Source organism: Gekko japonicus, unplaced genomic scaffold, assembly GCF_001447785.1.
Source record: "Gekko japonicus isolate JY-2015 unplaced genomic scaffold, Gekko_japonicus_V1.1 scaffold864, whole genome shotgun sequence".
NCBI classification, from domain to species: Eukaryota; Metazoa; Chordata; class Lepidosauria; order Squamata; family Gekkonidae; genus Gekko; species Gekko japonicus.
This window is the reverse complement of record NW_015166449.1, coordinates 176,817-201,411: the sequence shown is the minus strand read 5'-3', so window position 1 is coordinate 201,411 and position 24,595 is coordinate 176,817. Positions and strand designations below refer to the sequence as shown.

General features: G+C 49.2%; 2 protein-coding genes across 3 annotated transcripts in view; one reads left to right on the top strand and one right to left on the bottom strand.

The window, feature by feature from the left end:
* The window catches only part of SPG21 (spastic paraplegia 21 (autosomal recessive, Mast syndrome)), a 43,633-nt gene extending 23,615 nt beyond the window's left edge, over nucleotides 1-20,018 (bottom strand). Inside the window, exons 1-2 of the mRNA XM_015412016.1 lie at nucleotides 19,903-20,018; nucleotides 10,366-10,459 (exon numbers count right to left, since the gene is read on the bottom strand). Of these exons, the coding sequence (XP_015267502.1) occupies nucleotides 10,366-10,428 (63 nt within the window). The 5' untranslated portion in view covers nucleotides 10,429-10,459; nucleotides 19,903-20,018. The remainder of the gene's footprint in view (nucleotides 1-10,365; nucleotides 10,460-19,902) is intronic.
* Nucleotides 20,019-24,368: 4,350 nt separating this feature from the next.
* CLPX (caseinolytic mitochondrial matrix peptidase chaperone subunit) overlaps nucleotides 24,369-24,595 on the top strand; it is a 52,621-nt gene continuing 52,394 nt past the window's right edge. For both annotated transcript variants that reach the window (XM_015412015.1, XM_015412014.1), the window contains exon 1: nucleotides 24,369-24,569. In XM_015412015.1, the coding sequence (XP_015267501.1) occupies nucleotides 24,500-24,569 (70 nt within the window). In that variant the 5' untranslated portion in view covers nucleotides 24,369-24,499. The remainder of the gene's footprint in view (nucleotides 24,570-24,595) is intronic.

The following is a 24,595-nucleotide window of genomic DNA, read 5'->3' as shown; positions in this document are numbered from 1 at the left end:
CTGTGCCCGGAGAAGATTGTGCCGTGGCACCCCGAAGCAAGACAACCAAGCCGGCACTGATGCTGTGTTATGAAGCATTCTTATATGGGGGCTTACAGGCGATGTTCCTGGAGCTGCCTTCCCTCATATTAGTCATCCTCATTAGCACCCTTATATCTCAACAGCTTTTCAGGCGTGGGGGGGGGAGTGTCAGGTCCCACAGCATCGAGTACACACTTGAGAAAAGGTTATACGTTTACTGAAGCCATGAGTACATGTACAGGATCACTGTTAGGAAAAACGGGGGACTTATGCGTATAAGAGGTTATAGTACGTTCAAAATAGTGCTGCCCAATTGGCGTGGTTCGCGTGTGCGCGCGCCAGGAGGCCTGAGAATTAACTACCCTCCCAATCATAACAGGTACAAACTTCCCACGGCCAGCTAGGCTAAAGTCAAAGCAATCCAGCAATCTCCTCTGCAACTCCTCCTGTGGCCTTGAGAGATACATGGTATGGTGAAGCAGCAATTAGGCATAGGGAAAGGAATTCATATGAAAGAGGAAACAGAAAAACACTTGGCAGCTTGCTGACATAGGAGAAATCCCGGCTCCATGTTTATTTATCAAGCAACCTTGTTTCTGTAAATATGTAACCTCAGTTCAGCATACTGTGCCGTCTGTGATCTATTGCGTTTGTGTGTTTTTGCAACTCTGTTATGCTGTTCACTGCTGATTTACTGCCCTTAATGCCTAGTGTATTTTCTTTATATTAGCTGTTTTATGACTTATTTCAATTAACGCCTATAATATTTTGCTTAGATATGCTGGTCTGACTTCAAATTAAGTATGGGTGATGCTTGCTAGACCAGTAAGACGACCAGATATGCAGCCCATTGGCTTCATTTTAGTAATTAAAAAATGGTTTCCTTGTATAGTGCCCCAGTGACACCTCGCCCCGACCCCTTCCTCCTTCTTACCCCTATTTCCTGAAAGAAGACACCAGGGAAGACCTCCAGAGGTGTCGGACCTCCTGGATTTGATGCGGGACCCTACTGCCTGATGTCACCAGGGTCCCAACAGAAGGAATTGTTGCCGAAAAGCCGCTTCAGATGGCATTACTAAAGAGACTCTTTCATATCACTGCCTTGCTGACCTGTGGAGTGGATGCCAGGGCGATGGACACAGCCGTGGTCCCGAAGTGGGGTACCCCAGACTGGACTCTGAACTGCACTCTGTGGCCAGGGCAGCCTGAGCCAGAGGAGCAGACCAAGCCAGCTATGGGCCCAAGGCTACAGAAGACCTCTGCTTGTACAGCACCCTATGTCTGCACAAGCCCCATGATGCAGACCAGAAGCCCCGGTCCTCATGAACACAGAGCCAGCAGTGGACCAGACAGGAGCCAGGTTCTGGAAGAAGACAGGTGTTCCTGCACAGCAGCCACGAAGGGATCGCTTCTCCAGCACGCAGCACATTCCTTCCCGCCCCCATGAGTCATCCCCAAAGACTGTAGCCCAGCTAGAAACAAAAGAAGCAAGTAAGCCTCCCTGCCATCGATCCAGAGGACACTGACCACAAGCAACCAGTCCTTAGCGCAACTGCACTCTCTTCCCCATTCCCCTGTGTCTCACACCTGTCCCAAGAGGTGTCATTCCCCACTGGCCATCCAACCTAAATTATCCAGCCGTCATTTCTTTTGTCCTACCCATCCATAGTACTGTTTTGTTTCTAGAACTTCCTGGGAACCCGTGACTGCCTGGCCTTTGCCTCAGGTCACAATTTGGCTACTTAAGGATTGCTCCTTGCCTATGCTCTCTCCTGTGCGCTCGAGCTTCCAACTCCCACTCCACCTTAGGTTGCATTCCTCCGCACTTTGGAATCACTCCATGTGTATCGCTGGCCAGTACACGATCCGTTCCCTAATTCTCTGTTCCCTTCCTTATCCACTGCAAGGCCTACTCATCTTGCCGGACAGGTAAAGTATCACCCACCAACGATATTCCTGCTCGTGCAAACGTCCTTATCCGTTCAACCCTAATTTCCTAGCTCCGTATTGTGTGTGTGTGTATGTGTGATCATTATTGTTCTATGCTTGAGAATTATTAAGTAAAAGACCAATTATTTCAACAACTCAGCCTCTTCGTCTATTCACGGGCTCTGGGAATTCTGACTCTGGTATACAAAGGTTATGATCCTATATTTTATGCCTATTGCCACTTAATATTCATAATTCCCCCAAGCTTAATAATAAAGTAAGGCAATTTGGCTAACAAGCGGCAGCTGCGACTGAAGCAACTTCTAAAAAACCTGCACAGCCAATCAGATCCCCAACAGCCTATCAGAAGCCCTCCTGGCCAAAAGCTCCATGTAGCCCCACCCATTTCCTATAAACAGTTGGCAGTCTGCCAGAAAAAGTGTTGACAGGCATCATGGTGCCAGTGAGCGCCACATTGGGGAACCCTTCATTAGAATCCAGTTCAGAGGGGCAATATGATTTGATCGAAGGGAGTGCTGGAATATACCTTGCAATACATCTTGTTCAAGTGGAAATGCAAAATGGAATGCAGTCAAGTTCCTTTAGAACCAGGGCCACTTGCAGTGACTTCCTTGCATCTGCACAAGCGTTCTAGCATGAGTGGAGATGTTCCAAGGGATCCAACCCATTCTCTTCGTGACTCTTCTTTGCAAGCAGTATAACACGCTTAATCTAATCTCAGCTCGCAGCTTCTGATGTTTCTGTGGCCAGCCTACACATATCTGCAGGCAGAACCGCAGATGTGAAAGCAAATCAGGTTGCTGCTTTTTAACCTGAAACCAGTTTTATAACTAAAGCCGCACACAGTATTTGCACATAATCCTCCATTGGCTTTCACGATCCCTTACTGTGAAATTATCTGATACCCGTTTCAGATTGAGGGGGGGGGGAAGCATTAGGAGTGTCATTTTCTTCCTTCCACTCTACCAAAGCTGCTATTAGTCATGTCCAGCCTATCATAATTCACTCTTTTGTTTTTTAATGGTCACAAGAGTTAAACGTACTCCCTGCCTATGTCCCTGGGGGTATGAAAGCAGGCAAGGAGGCCAGTCATGTGAACCTCAAGACTTTCTACTTTGGAGCCAATCCAATTCTTAGATAAGAGACGGAAGGGAAACCACAGATATTTTAAGGCCTCACTCAGACTTTCCCTGCCCCCAAACTGCCTCAATCATGAGACGGAAACTATATTTTGGGGTGGGGGAGGAATGTATCTGCCCTTCAAGGTTCAGAGGAGAGTGATATAGAGCTGACTTCCTCCCTAGCAATTGCAGACTGCGCAACTAAAATCTATAACGCTCCTAAATCCCGTCTAGCAGAATGCCAAGGTGCATAACTTGGATTAAAAAATAACCCGTTAATGAAGGCCATAGTCTTATATGTGGCACTTTTAACCACTTAAAACCACACTGGATAACAGTTCGAGTGTTTCCAGTGCTATCAATGTACTACCTAGGAAACAACAGAAAAGACCAAGAGTCCAGTAGCACCTTAAAGACTTAACACAATTTTGTGTTGAGGTAGGAGCTTTTGTGAGTCACTGCTCACTTCTTCAGAGGATCCCGAAAACGCCTACCCTGTAGCACCATAAAGGCTTAACACAATCTTGTGTCAAGGTAGGAGCTTTTGTGAGTCGCTGCTCACTCCCGAAAACGCCTACCCTGTAGCACCTTAAAGACTAACACAATTTTGTGTCAACGGAGGAGCTTTTGTGGGTCGCTGCTCACTTCTTCAGAAGTGAGCAGTGACTCCTGAAAACGCCTACCCTGTAGCACCTTACAGACTTAACACAATTTTGTGTCGAGGTAGGAGCTTTTGTGAGTCGCTGCTCCCTTCTTCAGAAGTGAGCAGCAACTCCCGAAAGCGCCTACCCTGTAGCACCTTAAAGACTTAACATAATTTGTGTCAAGGTAGGAGCTTTTGTGCGTTTCTTCAGAAGTGAGCAGTGACGCAAGAAAGCTTCTCCCCTGCCGCAAATGTTGTTAGTCTTTAAGGTGCTCCTGGACTCTTGCTCTTTTCTGCTGCTACAGACAGACTAGCACAGCGACCCATCTTAATCTATGAAACGACGACCTCCAAAACGCCCTGTCATTAATAGCCTTGCTCAGGTCTTGCAAATGGAGGGCCCCTGTGGCTTCCTTGACGGATTCCATCCATCTCATGTTGGGTCTTCCTGCTTTCCTACCGCCCGCAACCAACGTTCCCTCTAAGCTCAGCTAGTGTGAGCTAGCTCACGGTTTTTGAGCCTCTGGCTCACACATTTTTGTCTTAGCTTAGGAAGGAGGGCTCCAGAGCAAACTAATTGATGCAGTAGCCAAATCACCTGCTCACAACTTTAATGCCAGTAGCTCACAAAGGAGAATTTTTTTCACAAGACTCCATAGCTTAGAGGGAACATTGCCCCCAACTGTTCTTAGCATTATTTTATTTTCCAATGACAGCGGCCTACTTTAATTAAAAGGGGAGCGTGCAAAACCTCTTCCCAATTTTGATACATTTTCTGCATGTCAATCTGAAGGACGATTTTAAACAAGAAACGGGCTGCAAAAAAAAGAACATTAAGAGCTTTGTTCTTGTTAACTCTACTGAAGCGCAGTCTATCTGTACTTTATCCAGACAGGCTCGGCAGAATAAATCCTGTTCTGTAGCCCAATCCAGCAGCGGAACAGGAAAAAAGGGCCATGTGTTTATTTTCAGTTACGTAACACTTGGTGAAACTTGAATAGTAACAAATACCAAGGTGAAATCCTCACCCTTTTTCCACACCATGCAAATTGAATAAAAGCGACTATGAGAGGGAAAAAAACTTGGGCACAACCTACACACAACTCCACTCGATTCGCGCCATGTCAATATCGCTAGAAACAGCCGCAGAGATTCTGGTTTTCTTTGGCCCCGCTCCCATAACCTCTCTATTGACACTGCAAGGGAAGCACTCACAAGCCCTTAGAGAGGTTGGCTAGACAGCTGCAGTCGAGAAAGGAGATGTAATTGAGGGAGCATGTGAAAAAACCCCACATGCTGCTAGAACTTTGTGTTCAATTATTGTAACAAAAAAACCACACACACACCCATAAAACTCTAAAGAGGGTGATGCACCAGAAATCCAACACTGACAGAGCCACTCAAGAGTCTTCATGTTTCTTGGTGCATTAACAGAATCAAGAACAGAGGATCCTCTACAGAAGAGAAGCACTAAACAGTCGCCTGGAAGCGGATATGCTTAGCAGGAAACACCTGTGTTGCATACCACCACACATCCCCCAAGGGGGGGGGGGGGGGGGGGCAGAGATCTCCAAGACTTTTGCCTGTACTTTTCACACAGTGACTACACGCTCACAATAGCGCATGAAAAGGCCCAGCCTTTTGCACGGATGACAGAGGGAGATGTCATGACGCACTAAGGCTCATGTTGCCACTCGGCCACAGGAAACGTGGCTGCCTGAACTGTACTGGAGTGGCTCACTGGTTAAGACTTCGAGACCCGAGTGCTGCGTGACGGAGTGAGCTCCCGCCAACCTAGCAGTTCAAAAGCAAGAAATTGTAAGTAGATAAATAGGTACTGCTTAGGTGGGAAGGTAACAGCGTTCCGTGCACCTTGGCGTCTAGTCATGCCGGCCACATGACCACTGAAACGTCTTCGGACAGCGCTGGCTCTTCGGCTTGGAAACGGAGATGAGCACTGCCCTCTAGAGTCGGATTTGACTGGCTTTCGAGCAAGGGAAACCTTTACCTTTACTTTAACAAAGATGTTAAACCTTACAACCGTGTACGGCCTGGGGCCAATATACCTTGAGAAGAAGAGAAGAGTCTCAAAGCGGCTTACAAACTCCTTTCCCTTCCCCTCCCCTGTGAAGTAGGTGGGGCTGAGAGAGGAAATGCGATCAGTGCTCCTCCTTTAAGGCCTGTAACTCTTAACTTCGAGACTTCGAGTGCTGCGTGACGGAGTGAGCTCCCGCCAACCTAGCAGTTCAAAAGCAAGAAATTGTAAGTAGATAAATAGGTACTGCTTAGGTGGGAAGGTAACAGCGTTCCGTGCACCTTGGCGTCTAGTCATGCCGGCCACATGACCACTGAAACGTCTTCGGACAGCGCTGGCTCTTCGGCTTGGAAACGGAGATGAGCACTGCCCTCTAGAGTCGGATTTGACTGGCTTTCGAGCAAGGGAAACCTTTACCTTTACTTTAACAAAGATGTTAAACCTTACAACCGTGTACGGCCTGGGGCCAATATACCTTGAGAAGAAGAGAAGAGTCTCAAAGCAGCTTACAAACTCCTTTCCCTTCCCCTCCCCTGTGAAGTAGGTGGGGCTGAGAGAGGAAATGCGATCAGTGCTCCTCCTTTAAGGCCTGTAACTCTTAACGTGAAAACCCACCTATTTCTGCCATCCAATCTTTAAAAGGTTAACAGTTACCAACAACTGTTACCAAAAGGAAATGCGATCAGTGCTCCTCCTTTAAGGCCTGTAACTCTTAACGTGAAAACCCACCTATTTCTACCATCCAATCTTTAAAAGGTTAACAGTTACCAACAACTGTTACCAAAAGGAAATGCGATCAGTGCTCCTCCTTTAAGGCCTGTAACTCTTAACGTGAAAACCCACCTATTTTTTTCATCCAATTTTTTAAAAGTTAACAGTTAAAAAAACAAACCCACACCCCCCTCATTATCTGAGCTGGAATCTGACTCCAAGGAAAGGAAATGCTTGCAGAAAATAAAACCGCTGGATCATAACGATTCCTTCTAAGGACATGAAGAATTATAAAGTACAACAGTATCTTAAACAGAGAACCATGCGCAGAATAGAGATTTAAACCTAAAGAAGGCATTCTACTTGTACCCATGGAAGGAAGGAAGAATCTCGCTGGGCCATCAAAAGCAAGAGCGCCCCTGGTTTAAGCAGTCAGAAACAGCCGGATCAAAATTAAGACAGCAGTATCAGGGCTATAAACAGAGCCATTACAGACCACAGCAATCTCACCCTCTTTGCTCCCCGTGCACATGAGACCATACATTCAACCCAGATCTCAAAGTCCGGCTTGGCACTCACATGACCGATCCACTTAAGCCCCTTATTGCCGCATTCCTGGAGCTGACCACCGAGGCCCAACAGAACGGAGACTGGCAGGGAAGGCACCGCACAGCTAATCAGGGTAGAAGTACTGAACGCCCGGCCATGCCTGATCTTATCCCACAACTATGAGGCCTATGGGACTTTGAGGGTTTGGAGAGAGATGGTGGGGATATTTAGGTAAAGGTAAAGGTCTCCCTTGCTCGAAAGCCAGTCGAGTCCAACTCTAGGGTTGCGGTGCTCATCTCCGTTTCAAAGCCGAAGAGCCAGCGCTGTCCGAAGACATTTCCGTGGTTGTGTGGCCGGCATGATTAAACACCGAGGCGCACGGAACGCTGTTACCTTCCCACTGAAGTGGTACCTATTTCTCTACTTGCAATTTCTTGCTTTCGAACTGCTAGGTTGGCAGGAGCTGGAACTGGAGACGGGAGCTCACGATTGCTCCCTCTAAGCTGTGGACTCTTGTGAGCAAAAATTCTACTTTGTGAGCTACTGGCATTCAAGTTGTGAGCGAGCGATTTGGCCGCTGCATCAGTTAGTTTGCTCTGGAGCCATCCTTCCTGAGCTAAGGCAAAAATGTGTGAGCCGGAGGCTAAAAAACTGTGAGCTAGGTCACACTAACTCAGCTTAGAGGGAACACTGGAGCTCACTCCGTCATGCGGCACCCGGGTCTTGAACTGCTGAACTACCACCCAGGCTAGCCTGATCTGGTCAGATCCTGGAAGTTAAATGGGGTCGGCCCTGGCTAGTACTTGGATGGGAGACCACCAAGGAATACCAGGGTCGTGATGCAGGGGCGGGCAATGGAAATCCACCTCTGAAACATCTCTTGCCTTTACAACCGTATCGCTATAAGTCGGCTGCAACCCGACGGCATTCTCTACCACTAAAAATCGAGGGCCCCTGGCCACTGTAGCCTCTGGTCTAGAACCCATCCTCAAGTTACAGGGAAGGCCAGAAAGTTGCATCAGCTCACGCCCTCCAATAGTTCCTCTTCCCTCTCCCTCATGCGGAAGTTGTTCACAGTATTAGAAAGTTTGTGGAACGAGAACGTGTGCGCTGTTGCCTCTGGCAACCAAGACCAGCCTATTTGTTTTTGCCCACCCCTACAGGGGCAAGCACAGCCCATAAGGGGCCTTCCGAGGCCTTTTGTGGGGAAAGGCAACCCCTCCGAAACGTAGCCCTTGAGTCAAGACAATGACTACCCAGTCCTACTGTTTAGCTCCAGGCACTATTTCACCTGGATTACCACAGAGCACCATAAACACTGCAGGCTTCTCCCCCCCCCCCCGCCACATGGGAGTACTTTGCAATAGCGCAATTCAGGCTGATAAGCAGGACCTTAAACAAGCCAGAGCTTCATGACAGAACAAAACCTGACGCAGGAAAGGTGAGCCCGCAGTCATCCAAGAGTATGCAAGAATATGACTGTCAGCAGAAGCAGTGTGATTTGCTCCTGTTCTGGGCCTGGGGAACTAACCCCCACCAGGAAGGAAACTCAGCACAGGCCACTCTCCAAACCTCTGCGCTACACACGAGGTTTGACAGACGTGGGCTTTTGGAAGGCTCCTACACCAGAGGGCCGCATCAACAGGACTGCGTCCCATCTACCGGTCTCTAAGTGCAGCAACACAAACCATGTCACACGGGGTCTCCAACAAGGTGGCCATGGGTATCATGGTGCTCACCAAGTCTTCTTAGAAACTGGAAGAGGCCCACCAAGATTTCTAATTGAGCACTGGAGATTTGATTGGCTGTGCAGAGATTTAAATAAGTTGCTTTGGCAGCTGCTGCTACCACACCACAAGGATAAGAACACAAAAGAAGCCATGCTGGATCAGACCAGGGGCCCTTCCAGACCAATACTCTGCATCACACAGTGGCCAAAACCCAGGGGCCATCGGGAGGTCCACCAGGGGGGCTAGAACTCCAGAAGCCCTCCCACTCTTGCTCCCCCCCAAGCACCAAGAAGACACAGCACCACTGCCCTAGACCTAAGAACACAAAAGAAGCCATACTGGATCAGGCCAGTGGCCCCTCCAGACCAACATTCTGCATCACACAGTGGCCAAAACCCAGGGGCCATCGGGAGGTCCACCAGGTGGGCTAGAACTCCAGAAGCCCTCCCACTCTTGCTCCCCCCCCAAGCACCAAGAAGACACAGCACCACTGCCCTAGACCTAAGAACACAAAAGAAGCCATGCTGGATCAGGCCAGTGGCCCCTCCAGACCAACATCCTGCATCACACAGTGGCCAACACCCAGGGGCCATCAGGAGGTCCACCAGGAGGGCTAGAACTCCAGAAGCCCTCCCACTCTTGCTCCCCCCAAGCACCAAGAAGACACAGCACCACTGCCCCGGTGGTGTTTCATCTATGCCTTGTGACTAATAGCCACTCATGGCCCTCTGCTCCATCTTCACTGTGTGGCTGAAGGTAAGCTGCAGCAGCCATTCTGTGGCTGGCCTGGCTCCACCTCCCCCAGCAGCCATTTTGTGGCCGAGCCCACCACCCTGTATAAGAATTCCAAAAGTGCCCGCAGGCTCAACGAAGTTGGGGACTCCTGATGTAACTCCTCGTTCTTCCACACCACCACTGAAGCCACTGTTCAGAACCGCTTCCATCATCCCAAAGCACAGCCCTTCCCCCTGAAAGAAGAGCCAGCAGTTCTCATTCTGAGGTTCAGATACCAAGAAGCGCTTCTCTCATTGACTGAAAGCCACACGTAATTGTCATGGATGCTCCACAGGGCACAGCTGGAGAGCAAGGGCATGTATACCACACAGAATAGAAGAAGAGAAGAGAGAAGATATTGGATTTATACCCCGCCCTTCACTTGGAGTCTCAGAGCGGTTTACAAACTCCTTTCCCTTCCCCCTCCTCACAACAGACACCCTGTGAGGTGGGTGGGGCTGAGAGAACTCTGACACAAACTGCTCTTTTTCAAGGACAGCTGTGCCAGAGCTTGTGACTGACCCAAGGTCACATCAGCAGGTGCAAGTGGAGGAGTGGGGAATCAAACCCGGTTCTCCCAGATTAGAGTCCGCACACTTAACCACTACACCAAACTGGATAATAATTGCTCAGGTCTTTACAGTTACCTTAGGAACGTGTAGAACACCAGGGTGCCTGAAAATGTGAAATATTCTCCCCCCTCCCCGATTCTTGCTTTTTGTGCTCTCAATTTACAGCTAAAAGGTTCATACAGCAGCTCCCAAAACCCTGTTGTATCCTCACCCAATGGCTAGATCAGTGTTGGGACTGAGGGGAATGAAACGGGCCTACCTTTTTCAGAGGAACTGTGCTTCTAAACCAGTTATAGTCCGGAGAGACTTTAATCTCTCCCATGATGGAGAGACGAGCCCGAGGTAAGGAATACCTGAAACAGACAAAGGGAACGTTTCAGACAAAGGAAGGCAGTTTTAACAGCCGCACTCTCTTATGTATGCAAGGGACAATTTCTGAGCAAATCTGCTTTCAGTCTGCAAATATTGCTTTCTGTAAATCCCACAGTGTTAACAATGAGTTGGGAAATACCCCCACGTATGCGTCACAGGTAGTGTTTATCTTTCATTTTGACCATAAATTCCAGATTGATCCCTTAAGGAAGGAGAGAAGCCAAGGCAGCCGTTCTGCCTAGCTGTGAATGATACACGCCATACGGATAACCATCGTTCTCGTAACTGGGGTCAGTACTTGGATAGGAGACCACCAAGAAAATCAAAGATTGCTCCGTGGAGGCAGGCAACAGCAAGCCATCTCTGTCTCTTGCCCTGGAAACCGTACAGCAGGGGTGTTGAACTCATTTGTTATGAGGGCCGGATTTGACATAAATGAGACCCTTGTTGGGCCGGGCCACGTGTGTCATAGAAGGTAATGCCAGGTAGCGGAGATATAAACTTGATAAAGGACACAAACAGAAAGATTTTTTTTAACTTAAAATAAAAGCATGCTTCAAACATTAGCTCTGTAAGCTGCAAACCTACTTTTGATTTATTGACATTCGCCACAGAAATCTCATGCTCAGAGTTCTGAGCCAAGGACCCAGGTTAAAACATGCAATGGCTGAGTGATTAAGAGAGTCTGGCGAAGCAAGCGATGATGCAGCAGCAGAACTGGAAGCAGGAGATGGCCAGTTCCGCTGAGAGCCCGATGGAAGCCCTCCAGGGGCCTAATCCGGCCCCCAGGACGCAGGTTTGACACCCCTGCCCTACAGGGCTGCCATAAATTAGCTCTGACTTGATAGTACTTCCCACCATCACTACTTAGTTGCAACAGCCACACAAGCCAAAAAGATACCATGACACCCATCTGCAAAACACAGACCGTAACATTTTCCCTCCCTTCTTTGTTTTATTGTTCACTCCTTTCATACTCTACCTTTTCCCCTGAAAGATTACGGAATGAGAAAAACAACAAGTGGGGGACCCGCGAGGACTTGCAGGGGACGTCGCACGTTCCCCTGCCCCAATGTTTCCTCCTTCCCTGAAAGCCCCATAGCCTCTCCCCTTTCCCTGCTTCCTTCTCTCCTTCTTACTAACCTACCTTTAGCTGCCCTGTCCTCAGCTTTCCCACCTTCCCATACCTTGGCAACTCTGGCTGGGTCCTGCGGAGCCAGGCCCAGCTCGGCAGTGGTTAACTTGCACAGAGCTGCGGGAAGCACCTCGCTTTCCCTTTATCCCTCTCCTAACACTATTTCCTCTTCCCCTCTCCCTGGCAATCCCCGTACCATCCCCTTTCTCTGCTTCCCTCTCTCCATCCCAACCCCCACCCTTTTATCTGCCACCCTATCTTCTCTATAGTTATTATTTCTTTATTTCATTTATACCCCCACTCTCCTCCTTAACGAGAGCAGCTTACGACATCGTTCTCTCCTCCTCCTTTTTACTTCCACATCAATTCTAGAAGGGTGGGCTAGTTTAAGAGAGAGAGTGATTGGCCCAAAGTCACCCCAGCCAGCTGCTGTGGCAGAGTGATGATTTGAAGCTGGGACCAATGTTCCCTCTAAGCTGTGGAGTCTTGTGAGCAAAATTTCTACTTTGTGAGCTACTGGCATTAAAGTTGTGAGCGAGCCATTTGGTTACTGCATAAATTTATCTGCTCTGGAGCCATCCTTCCTGAGCTAAGACAAAAATGTGTGAGCCAGAGGCTAAAAAACTGTGAGCTAGCTCACCCTAACTCACCTTAGAGGGAACACTGGCTGGGACTCCCAGATCCGAATCTGAAACTCTAAACACTGTACCACCGTGGCTATTGTGGGGTGGCTGCTGTTGAACGGTAGCAAGCAGCTGGTCCTGGGTGGGGCGCACAAGTCAGGTGGGAGCTAGATGCCCAGTGGTTGCTGCCAAGCCTGGTTATGATTCCGCCCTCCCAGGGACAGAGCAGCCACTATAGTTTGGACAGCCGGTTTGATGTAGTAGTTAAGAGCAGCAGACTCTAAACTAGGAGAACTGGGTTTGATTCCCCACTCCTCCACCTGCAGCCAGCTGGGTGACCTTGGGTCAGTCACAAACGAGCGGTTCTTGAAAGAGCTGTCTCAGCCCCACCGACCTCACAGGGTGTCTGTTGTGGGGAGGGGGAAAGGAAAGGAGATTGTAAGCCACTCTAAAACTCCTTCGGGTAGTGAAGGGTGAGGTAGAAATCCAGTCTCTTCTTCTTCTTCTACAGGCACCAGGTCACGCCCCACTGGGCCCAGGGCCTCCCCCACCACCTGGGCCAGGCCCTGTGGCAGAACAGCTGTGTCTAGGCAGCGGTCAAGTCCCCTGTGAGGCAAGCGAGGTGGCATCTGTCCTTTGAGGAGGAGAGCAGGAAGAATGCCTCCGCCTCTCTCGCTTCCTCCCTTGGGCGGGGGGCGGGTAGATCCCGGGCAGGCTGGGGGTCCAATGCTCCCGATAAGCTGTGAAGTCAGGTGAGCAAAAATTCTACTTTGTGAGCTACTGGCGTTAAAGCTGTGAGCATGTGATTTGGCTACTGCATAAATTAGTTTCCTCTGGAGCCATCCCTTCCTGAGCCAGGACAAAAAGGTGTGAGCCGGAGGCTAAAAAATTGTGAGCTAGCTCACACTAACTCAGCTTAGAGGGAACACTGGTTGGGGCCCTTTTCCAGGGCCCTTTTCCACTCCTCGTCCGCCCTGGCCTCCTCTCTCAAGGGCCAAAACAGCCCTGGAAAGGGCTCTGCTTCGTCCCCTTCCTTTTACAGACAGAAACCAAGGCTTGACGGCCAGCTGCCATTCTGTGGGGTTGCCGACAAATTAATGTCTCAGATCTATTTATTTACAGGCTACAGATGTTGTTTATAGTCCGCCACTCTGAACGGGACTCAAAAGGCAGGACTACAGATAGTGAGTCGGTACAACCAATGAAACGGGACATTCGATACCCAGTGCCTTAGGATATCAGAAGTTTGAAACCACCAGGAAGAACTGAAGTGTGGCCTAAGTAGTCACATGACACATCAAACAGTACAGACATTACATAATAAGATCACACTCACAATAAGCCACGCACAGCAGTCCTCTAAGGAAGCCTGTGAACCATTTTGTACAGTCCAACTCAATTACCTGGACAGAAAAGCCCTCCTGAATAATGTAGTTTCCCATCGTTTGCGGCAATGCTCCCTCTAAGTTGTGCAAAAATTCTTCTTTGTGAGCTACTGGCATTAAAGTTGTGAGTGAGCCATTTGGCTATTGCATAAATTAGTTTGCTCTGGAGCCATCCCTTCCTGAGCTAAGACAAAGATGTGTGAGCCAGAGGCTAAGAAACTGTGAGCTCACTCACACTAACTCCCCTTGTGAAATGTGGCCCTAGGTAGGTTCAATCACTACTGTATAGTAGTAAAGTCTGTAAACCGCTCTGAGACCCATTAGGGGTTATGAGTGGTATATAAGTCTCATGTAAATAAATAAATAAAATAAATAACTCAGCTTAGAGGGAACACTGGCTGCCATGCTCCCTCTAAGCAGGTGATTATGACTCGCTCACACTCACTCAGCTTAGAGGGAACACTGGCTGCAATGCTCCCTCTAAGCTGTGGAGTCCTGAGAGCAAAAATTCTGCTCTGTGAGCTACTGGCATTGAAGTTGTGAGCCGGCGATTTGGCTGCTGCATAGATTAGTTTGTTCTGGAGCCCTCCTTCCTGAACAAAGGCAAAAACCTGTGAGTTGGAGGCTAAAAAACTGTGAGCTCGCTCACACTCAGCTTAGAGGGAACACTGGCTGCAATGCTCCCTCTAAGCTGTGGAGTCTTGTGAGCAAAACGTCTGCTCTGTGAGCTACTGGCATTGAAGTTGTGAGTGAGCCATTTGGCTACTGCATAAATCAGTTTGCTCTGGAGCCATCCCTTCCTGAGCTAAGACAAAGATGTGCGACCCGGGGGGCTAAAATACTGAGCTAGCTCACACTAACTCATCTTAGAGGGAACACTGGTTTGCAGAAGGTCGGAAGCAGGGGAGCTTTCTTGACCTCCTCGGGCAGGCGGGAGCCACCATGGAGAAAGCACATGTCCAGGCTGTTGTTGGGTTTTTCCCCATTTGCAGGTTGGTACTCCTGACATAAGGCCTGATTCAACATTTGACTTCTCTTATGTTCTTAAGCAGAGTTGTCGTGGGAAAAGAAGCCGTCCCACAAGGAAGACAGCCCAGGCCAAGCTACATTTGCTGCTTCTATTATTTGTTATATCGGTGAACTCCCAAGTTTTAAAAATAGGTTCTTCTGCAAGCCCGAGACCTCCTTCAGGTTTATAGAAAGATCTGTCTTGTCTAATCATGGCTCTGATCTTCAGATTTAAGTATCCACAGACTTGGCCACGTTGAGAATCTATCGATGTGTAAGAGGCAACAAAACTGGATTACAAAACTGGAGAAGAGTGAAGAAGCCGGTATAATACATCCCATGAACGAAGCAACAGAAAAGTGCTTGAAGTTTCCCTCAGACATTACGAGTTTCTCTCAGACTTTCCCTTTATAAAAAGCACCCTCCAGAAGGAGGAGTAGTAGATTGGATTTATACCCCGCCCTTCACTACCCAAAGGTGTCTCAGAGCGGTTTACAAACTCCTTTCCCTTCCCCTCCCCACAACAGACACCCTGTGAGGCAGGTGGGGCTGAGAGAGCTCTTGACAGAAACTGCTCTTTTTCAAGAACAGCTCTTATCAGAACTACGGCTTGCCCAAGGTCATCCAGCCAGGTGCAAGTGGAGGAGTGGGGAATCAAGCCCGGTTCTCCCAGATTAGAGTCCACGCACTTAACCACTGCACCAAACTGAACAATTCACAGTCTCATTGTCGGGCCCTCCTATACAATTCTATTTCACACGGAACAGCCTCACATGCTCCCAGATTATACGCTCATCCTTCGGCCCCATTGCCAAGTTCCACACGTCACCTCTGCACAAGCGGCAACTCTCTTGTGACCCAGGATCACAAGACCCAAAAAGCTATGCATCTCTGCACACTCTTCCATGACCCTTTTTAGGGAACATAAGAACATAAGAGACGCCAATGTTGGATCAGGCCAGTGGCCCATCCAGCCCAACACTCTGTATCACACAGTGACCAGAAATATCAGTGCCATCAGGAGGTCCACCAGTGGGGCCAGGACATTAGAAGCCCTCCCACTGTTGACCCCCCCCCAAGCACCAAGAAGACAGAGCATCACTTGCCCCAGAGTCCCTATCGAGGAACCAAGACTGCTGTAATAGATTGCACAACACATCAAGGATCCAGGGTTACAAGCCGTACACTGACCTCTTCTTTGGATTCCGAGTTACTGATCACGCCCTGCATTTTTATTACAGCTGCAACAAACCAGATTAACCTGAGATAGCCTTTCACTTTATCAAAAGGGTAAGTGATTAAAATCTGCTGCCTGGTCAATATTATTTCAATATAGCCAGGCACAAAGACCTGCAGATGGCCCCTTCAAAGGGGCACTCACTCCACACCTTAGAGGGAGCACTGCTTCTACGTCAGCTATTACTGCAGATACCAAGGGCTGGACCTGGGACCGTCTGTACGTCAAGCTGATGCTCTACCATATCCCCTCCACGATTTATTTATTTATATTTGAATTGATATCCCGCCCTATCCTGAAGGCTCAGGGCGGCTAACAAGGGCACCATGTGCCAGGTTAAAACAGTAAACACATAGCTTAAAAACAATAAATTACAATAAAATGCAATAACAAATTTACAAACCGATTTAGACAAGATGGGTAGATCTTAATTTCCAAACTACTTCCTAAGATCTTATCATCTAAGCCGTGCCCAGGCGCCTCGCTCCCCCCTTGGGGGTGGGGCAGGCAATCATTATGTTAATACGCCAGAGCATAGGGGCAAAGGTGGAATAGTGGAGGCGTAAATAGTGGTAAGGCGTAAAACTGCTGCATAAATAGGAGGCGTAAAACTGCTGCATAAATAGTGGAGGCCTCCTACTCGAAGGCCTGGCAGAAGAGCTCCGTCTTGCAGGCCATGCGGAACTGAGAGAGGTGCCGCAGGGCCCGGATCTCTTCCGGGAGCTCCTTCCACCAAGTCGGAGCCGCCACCGAAAACAGTAAACTCTTTCCTAAGCAGTTGCCCAGGTGAGCTTGATCTCATCCGATCTTGGAAGCTAAGCGGGGTCAGCCTTGGTTAGCATCTGGATGGGGGACCTCCAGGGAATACCAGGGCCGTGACGCGGAGGCAGGCAATGCCACGCCACCTCTGAATGTCTCTTGCCTTGAAAACCCCACAGGGTTGCCGTACGTCAGCTGTGACCTGATGGGGCTTTTCACCACGAAAGGGCTCCTTAGGTAGGCTTTGTAGGAAGGGAAATGAATTGCCAGGTGTCCAAGCGCCCTGAAACTCTTCCAGCTGTGACTTGAGTTGACAGCCAAAAAAAAAAAAAAAAGTAGTTACATCCATCAAAGCCCACCGACTTTATCGACTTAAAAAGGCCGCAACTGTTTAGGATTGCACTGTAAATAAATTATCCCAGAGAAGTAGCCACCAATCCTCCCTCTAAACTGTGGAGTCTTGTGAGCAAAATTCTACTCTGTGAGCTCCTGGTGTTAAAGGTGTGAGCGAGCGATTTGGCTGCCGCATAAATGAGTTTGCTCTGGAGCCCTCCTTCCTGAGCTAAAGCAAAAATGTGTGAGCTGGAGGCTAATAGACTGTGAGCCAGCTCACACTAACTCAGCTTAGAGGGAACGCCGGTAGTCACCTAAGCTTGCTGCAGCAAAGAAATAAGTAAGAGCTTCACGGTAGTGCCCAGACTTCAGAAACGTTTTATCCCAGCGTTGCAGACTACATCCCATGGCGATCCTGAGGACCTTGATGAAGGGGGCTCTCCACCCCTCGGTGGATCCTCGCAGCACCTGAAGAAGCAAGCTCCCAATAACTCATGCTGGAAGAGATGTTTCAGGTGGGTCACCATGTTGGTCTGATGCAGCAGAACAAAGTTTGAGTCCAGCAGCACCTTTAAAAGCCAGTTTAGTGTCGTGGTTAGGAGCGCAGACTCTAATCTGGGAGGACCAGGTTTGAGTCCCCACTCCTCCACAAGCAGCGGCTGGTGTGACTTTGGATCAGTCACAAGTTCTCTCAGAGCTGGTCTCTCACGAGCAGTCCTTGAAAAAGCTCTCTCAGCCCCACCTACCTCACAGGGTGCCTGTTGTGGGGAGGGAAAGGGGAAGGAAATTGTAAGACTCCTTCAGGTAGTGAAGGGCGGGGTATAAATCCAATCTCTTCTTCTTTTTCTTAAGTCCAACCAAGTTTAATTCAGGGTATAACTTATACCCTGAATTAAACTTCGTTGGTCTTAAAGGTGCCCCTGGACTCAAACTTTCTTCTGGAATAGATGTCGGGTCGGGCCGAGGACGACGTCGCCAGCATTCCCTACACCCCCACCCCCACCCCCCCGTCTGCTTGAGCACCAGACATCGTGCAGCCAGAAGGAGCCGAGCCGAGGAATGCTTTCACCAGGGTGTCGGTAGGGAAATCCCCCCCCCCTTGTACCAATGTGTGGCCGTAGTTAGGGTCGATATAGGTGACTAGCACCCAAGAATTGTAAACCGCCCAGAGACCCCTACGGGGGTTAGGGCGGTATATCAAGTCGAAGGATAAATAAAATAAAAAAAAATGTCGCTAGCCTTTCAAGATGCCACTGGACTCCTGCTTTGTTTTGCAAACAGGCTGACACGCTCTCCTTAGAATTCCAGTGCAATCAATCAATCAATCATCGGGGTTTGCTGTTTATGACTCTGGTTGCAAAAAAGAGAAAGTAACAAGTAACAACTAATAACCGGAGTCAAGAATGTGGTTAGGCTTTGAAGGAGCCCCAAAATCTCCAAGAAATAACTGGGAGGGGTGGTCCAGGGACGGCCAAACCAGACCTTTCCCTTATTTGCTATTAAACATTCCAGAGTCAAGTTGCCCCCTCCCGGTGTTCCCTCTAAGCTGCGTTAGTGTGAGCTAGCTCACTTTTTTTTTAGCCTCCAACTCACAGGTTTCTGTCTTAGCTCAGGAAGGAGGGCTCCAGAGCAAACTAATCTATGCAACAGCCAAATCGCCGGCTCACAACTTCAATGCCAGTAGCTCACAGAGTAGAAGTTTTGCTCTCAGGACTCCACAACTTAGAGGGAGCATTGAAGCCAGTGTTCCCTCTAAGCTGAGTCAGTGTGAGCGAGCTCACAGTTTTTTAGCCTCCAGCTCACAGGTTTTTGCCTTGGCGCAGGAAGGGGCGGCTCCACAGCAAACTAATCTATGCAGCAGCCAAATCACCTGCAACCGGAGTCATAATCACCTGCTTAGAGGGAGCATGGCAGCCAGTGTTCCCTCTAAGCTGAGTGAGTATGAGTGAGCTCAGAGTTTTTTAGCCTCCGGCTCACAGCTCTGTCTTAGCTCAGGAAGGAGGGCTCCTGAACAAACTAATCGATGCAGCAGCCAAATCACCTGCTTAGAGGGAGCATGGCAGCCAGTGTTCCCTCTAAGCTGAGTTAGGGTGAGCGAGCTCAAGGTTTTTTAGCCTCCGGCTCACAGATCTTTCTTAGCTCAGGAAGGAGGGCTCCAGAGCAAACTAACTGATGCAACAGCCAAATCACCTGCTTAGAGGGAGCATGGCAGCCAGTGTTCCCTCTAAGCTGAGTTAGTGTGAGCTTGCTCACAGTTTTTTAGCCTCCGGCTCACAGCTCTGTCTTAGCTCAGGAAGGAGGGCTCCAGAGCAAACTAATCGATGCAGCAGCCAAATCACCTGCTTAGAGGGAGCATGGCAGCCAGTGTTCCCTCTAAGCTGAGTGAGTGTGAGCGAGCTCAGAGTTTTTTAGCCTCCGGCTCACAGATCTGTCTTAGCTCAGGAAGGAGGGCTCCTGAGCAAACTAATCTATGCAACAGCCCAATCGCCTGCTTAGAGGGAGCATGGCAGCCAGTGTTCCCTCTAAGCTGAGTGAGTGTGAGCGAGCTCAGAGTTTTTTAGCCTCCAGCTCACAGATCTGCCTTAGCTCAGGAAGGAGGGCTCCTGAACAAACTAACTGATGCAACAGCCCAATCGCCTGCTCACCACTTCAGTGCCAGCAGCTCACAGAGCAGAAGTTTTGCTCTCAGGACTCCACAGCTTAGAGCGAGCATTGCCCCCTCCCCTAGCCTGGAGATGGGGGGCACTGCCCCCCCCACTGTTAGAGCCCCTCAGTGTTTTAAAAGCAACGCGCATGACAAAAAACACAGCCCCCCCTCCCTTGACAGACACCCCTCCCTTTACTCTTCTTAGAACCCAACAGCCCCCCCCCCCAATAAAGGGACAGAACAAATAGCTTCAGGGGAGGGGGGTCCCCCCTGCCACCGCTCCCCCCCTCTTCTCACCGGGCCTTCTTCGGTCGGGGGGGAGGAGCGCCAGAGAAAACGGGGGCTCCACGCAGCCCCCCTACCCCCTCAGTGGTACCTTCCCAACCGCCGCTTCCTCGTCTCGCGGCACGCTGGCCCCGCCCCCCTCCCTCCCGATTCCCTCTCGCGTGGGCGGGAGCGAAAGGCCAGCCCGGCCAATCGCCGCTCGCGCGCTACGGGGCGGGGACAGAGGGCCGCCATGGCTACCGAGGCGGAAGAAGGGGGCGGCCTCGGCGAGGTCATGTGACCTCCCCTTCCTCGGCGCGCCTGTCGACAAAGCGAGGGGAAGGCGTGGGAGAGGGCAGAAAGTAGAGTTTTTAGTCTTTAAGCTTTCGGAGGGAGCGGTTAGCCGAAAGGAGGCTACTAGTGGCACTTTTAAGGACTCGAGAAAGCTTTTATTGAATCTCAAGTTTTCCTGGATTAGAACTTTTTTAAAAGGTTTGTTCGCTCATCGATATCGGCATGCAAAAAAAATAAATGCTAACTTCAGACTCCTGCTGTATGGTTGTCATGACAATGGTTTTGTTTGGGGAGTGATAATGGGGGTGATGTGTAGAATTGAACTCATCTCTTCTGTAATGAACACCCTAAAATAGTTAACGTAATTATCCTGCAAGCCAACTTTAAAAACTTGCCAAACATTTAAGATGATAAATTTTATGCGTAGATTCAGGTGGGGTAGCCGTGTTGGTCTGAAGCAGCAGAATGACGTTTGAGTCCAGTGGCTCCTTTAAGACCAACAAAGTTTGATTCAGGGTATCAGCTTTTGTGTGCATGCACTTCTTGAGTATCTCTGCTGTAATGTGCTTAATGATGATACACTATTAAAGAACTATGTTTGAGTTCAGGAGCACATTTAAGACCAACCTTGTTTAATTCTGCGTATAAGCTTTCATGTACACGCTCACTTCTCCGGATACATTGAAATGGAAGATACCAGTTCGTACATATAGGTAGAGGGTGAGCAGCAAATTAGCGTGCAGCATTTTAATGTTATTAGAAGAGTGTAACTCTGCTTTGGATTGTTAGCAGAGTGATTAACACAGCAATGGTACACAACCAGATTACAGAATAGATAAAGGAGCTGCGGTGGCTCAAGTGGTTAAGATGCTGAACTGCAGGCTGTGGAAGGTCGGTAGTTCAGCAGTTCGAGACCTGAGTGTGCCACATGACGGAGTGAGCTCCCATCTCTAGTTCCAGCTCCTGCCAACCTAGCAGTTCGAAAGCAAGAAACTGCAAGTAGATAAATAGGTACCGCTTCAGTGGGAAGGTAACAGCGTTCCATGCGCCTCGGTGTTTAGTCATGCCGGCCACATGACCACGGAAACGTCTTCGCACAGCGCTGCTTGGAAACGGAGATGAGCACCGCAACCCAAGAGTCGGATTCGACTGGCTTTCGAGTAAGGGAACCTTTACCTTTTTAAAGGTTTATTTAGGAATTAACATACTGGATAAGAAAGAGGAGAGGCAGAGATAGGGTCCTAACTACATCACTACTTGAGAGAGAGAGAGAGGAGACTGAATGTGGGACATCTGAGAAGGAAATTGCCCTAAGAGTAGCAATCTGGAGAGAGACGAGGAATGACACTTCACAGGAGAGAGAAGGTGCCATATCCTATCTAATTGTCTTCTTGCTGCCCCCTTCAGGGTCCTTTTCTTCTCTTCTTCTTTGAACACCAGACATTACTGACAACTAGATCTTGCTGCTTGTACCTTATCAGAAAGGATGAAGAGTTAGCTACAGATTTAGACTGTTGCGTTACGTGTATGCATGCCATCTGTGCTCTCGTCCCCATAATTTCACTGCTGTGAGGGCAAACTTTATATTACTGACACAGCACAATCCCAACCAGAGTGTAATTCCGTTTAGAATTGCACTGCCAAGAGAGTTACAGTGTTCTAAGCCCATTGACTTAAAGATTGAAGGTCAAAGAAGACGGGGACGGCAAAGGATGAGATGGTTAGACGGTGTCATAGATGCAACGAACATGAAATTGAGCCAACTTCAGAGGACGGTGGAAGACAGGAAGGCCTGGCGGGATCTGGTCCATGGGGTCGAGAAGAGTCGGACTCGACTGTGCGACTGAACAACAACAACAAAAAGCTCCTTTTAGGATTGCAGTGTTACTCAAATGTAGCTTTTTTCCCTCTGGAAATGACCTTTGGGCCCTCAGTTTAAATGAAACTCACAGCTGAGCTGTTTCAGACACCAAGCCTGATTTTTTTTTTCCCCTTAACTGTGACCCCTGGTTTCTTGCTCCACCCAAAGGAAAAGGCTGGTATAAGCTCTGTGTGAAATGCTAGAGCTTTAGGCATTAACAGAAATGGTTTTTACTCTAATTCAGTTACTATGTACTACTGTACAAGGAGGGGACTTGCGTTTTCTTTGGGAGAGGAATTAATGGGGTTTTATTGTATTTTGTATGTTTTTGATTTTGGAATTGTAAGCTCCCTTGTGCCATAAGGGAAAGGCTGAGTATATTTTTTAAAAAATTAAATACTTGCAAAATCGTGAGTTGATAGGGTAATAGTGCAGTACTAAGCTCAGGCTGCCAGTCTCAATTTGGGAAATTCCTGGAGATTTAGTTTTGGTGCATGAGAAGGAGGGTGGAATTTGAGGAAAGGAGAGAACTCCGCTAGAATGTGGTTCCATGGAGATTGGCAACCATGCACATTGAGTTCAGCCAGGCTTACTAGCGAGTGTGTTTAGGACTGCAGCCTAGTAATATCTTTGCTTCCTCTTCTAATTCTTATTGGAGCGGGCTAGGATCCGCATAGTTGTCAGCAAGCTACCAAATGTATGTTTCCCTTTCATGTGCAATTTTGTCCCTTGCGCTTAATTGCCTCTTTGCTATACCGCATATCTCTCAAGGCCGCTGGAGTAGACTGACGGGCAAACGGAAAGGGTTAATCAGACCTTGGAACAATATTTGCGTTGCTTTACAAACTATCAACAAGACGATTGGAACGATTTATTGCTTCTTGCTGAATATAGCTACAATAATACTTGCCACACGTCAATAGGGATGTCCCCGTTCAAAGTCCTTTATGGATATGACAGCCCGCCAATTCCCTTTCTGGATGGGACACTTGACTTGGGGCCTGGGGAAGCGGGGATGTGGTGCAAGACATTCCTGGCCTCTTTTGTGCAAAACCTTAAATGCAGCCAAAGAGGCGTACAAGAAACAGGCTGACAAGAGAAGGGTTCTGCAGCCTGGGGACTTTGTTTGTTTCCACTAAGAGTATCAAAATGTTGCGTCCGAGTAGGAAATTGGGGTGGAAGTACATTGGGCCGTTTAATGTGCACAAAGTGATCAATGATGTGGCTGTTGATGTTGAGTTGCCTAAAAATCTGAGGTCCTTGCACTCTGTATTTCATTTCAGCCTCCTGAAGAAAGACACTGGGTCCTGCCCATGGCGTAGGGACCAGCCGGTTCCACCGCCTATTCTGATCGAAGGAGAGGAGCACTATGAGATTTCTCAGATTTTGGATTCTAAGCTCAAACGGGGAAAGCTATTTTATTTGGTGGAATGGGAAGACTTTGGACCCCAGCACCTCTCGGGCCCCTCAGTTGATCCGCAAATTCCACCGGGAGTTCCCGGGAAAACCGGGACATCTCCCGGGGTGACCGGGAGACATCTGGATTTTGGGAGGGAGAAGCTGGTTTTCGGGGTGGCAGTATGTCAGCAAGCTGCCAAATGTATGTTTCCCTTTCATGTGCAATTTTTTCCCTTGCGCTTAATTGCCTCTTCCTGTACCGCATATCTCTCAAGGCCGCTGGAGGAGTAGCTTTGCCTTTACACGGGATGAGTTGTGAGAAGCTCATACCTGTTTTGCTTTTGCAGCTGTTGTGCGGGAATCCCTGTAATTGGGTGCTTAGCATATGAATGTCCTATGACCTCTCAGGCGCCTAGAACTCCCGCCATTCCTAACAGTGCTCTCGTAAATGCATCTATAGCTTTCAATAAAAGTAAAACCTTCCTGGAAGTGTGTACTTCGTTGCTTGCTGTGGGGGCCTGACATTATTAGTCCATTGTCTCTTGGAGCGAAGCTCTGCGTTTGTCTCTGGACTTGTCTGGACTGGATACATTACAAATCCTTCTTATCCTTCTTATTTCACGTTATCAATAATCTATATTACAAACCACAAACAAGCAAGGCGACTACATCTCCCAGCAGGCGAGCGCCTCAAAGGCACCAGTCCCACAATGCACTCTTCCAACGGGCGTCTCCCAGGCAGCCAATCCCATCTCGACGCTTTACCTCACTACAGGCTGCCAAGGTCTCGTTTCTTCCCCACGCCTTCCGCGGCCTCGGACTCCACGTCCCAAGATGCAGCGCGCGCGAAATTCCATCCGGCACTGAGCGGAGCCCCTGCGCGATGCATCCTGGGGGCTGCAGTTCGCCCCGTGACCGTGCGGGGCCCCGTGACGCCACAGAGGCGTCGAACGCCAGGGAGGTGACTGACGGTGGGGCCGGGAAGAAGGGCCTGAGCGGAGGCAGCCGCTGTTGACTCGGGGGTCGAGAGGCGCGGGAGGAGGCCCGGCCGGCGGCAGGAGAGGCGCGGCCACCCCCATGGCGGCGTGTAACACCTGCGCTGCGGCCGCGCGGCTCCTCGGCTCCTCGCTGCCGTCGGCGCGCAGAGGTAACGCGGTGGGGGGGGGGGGGGGG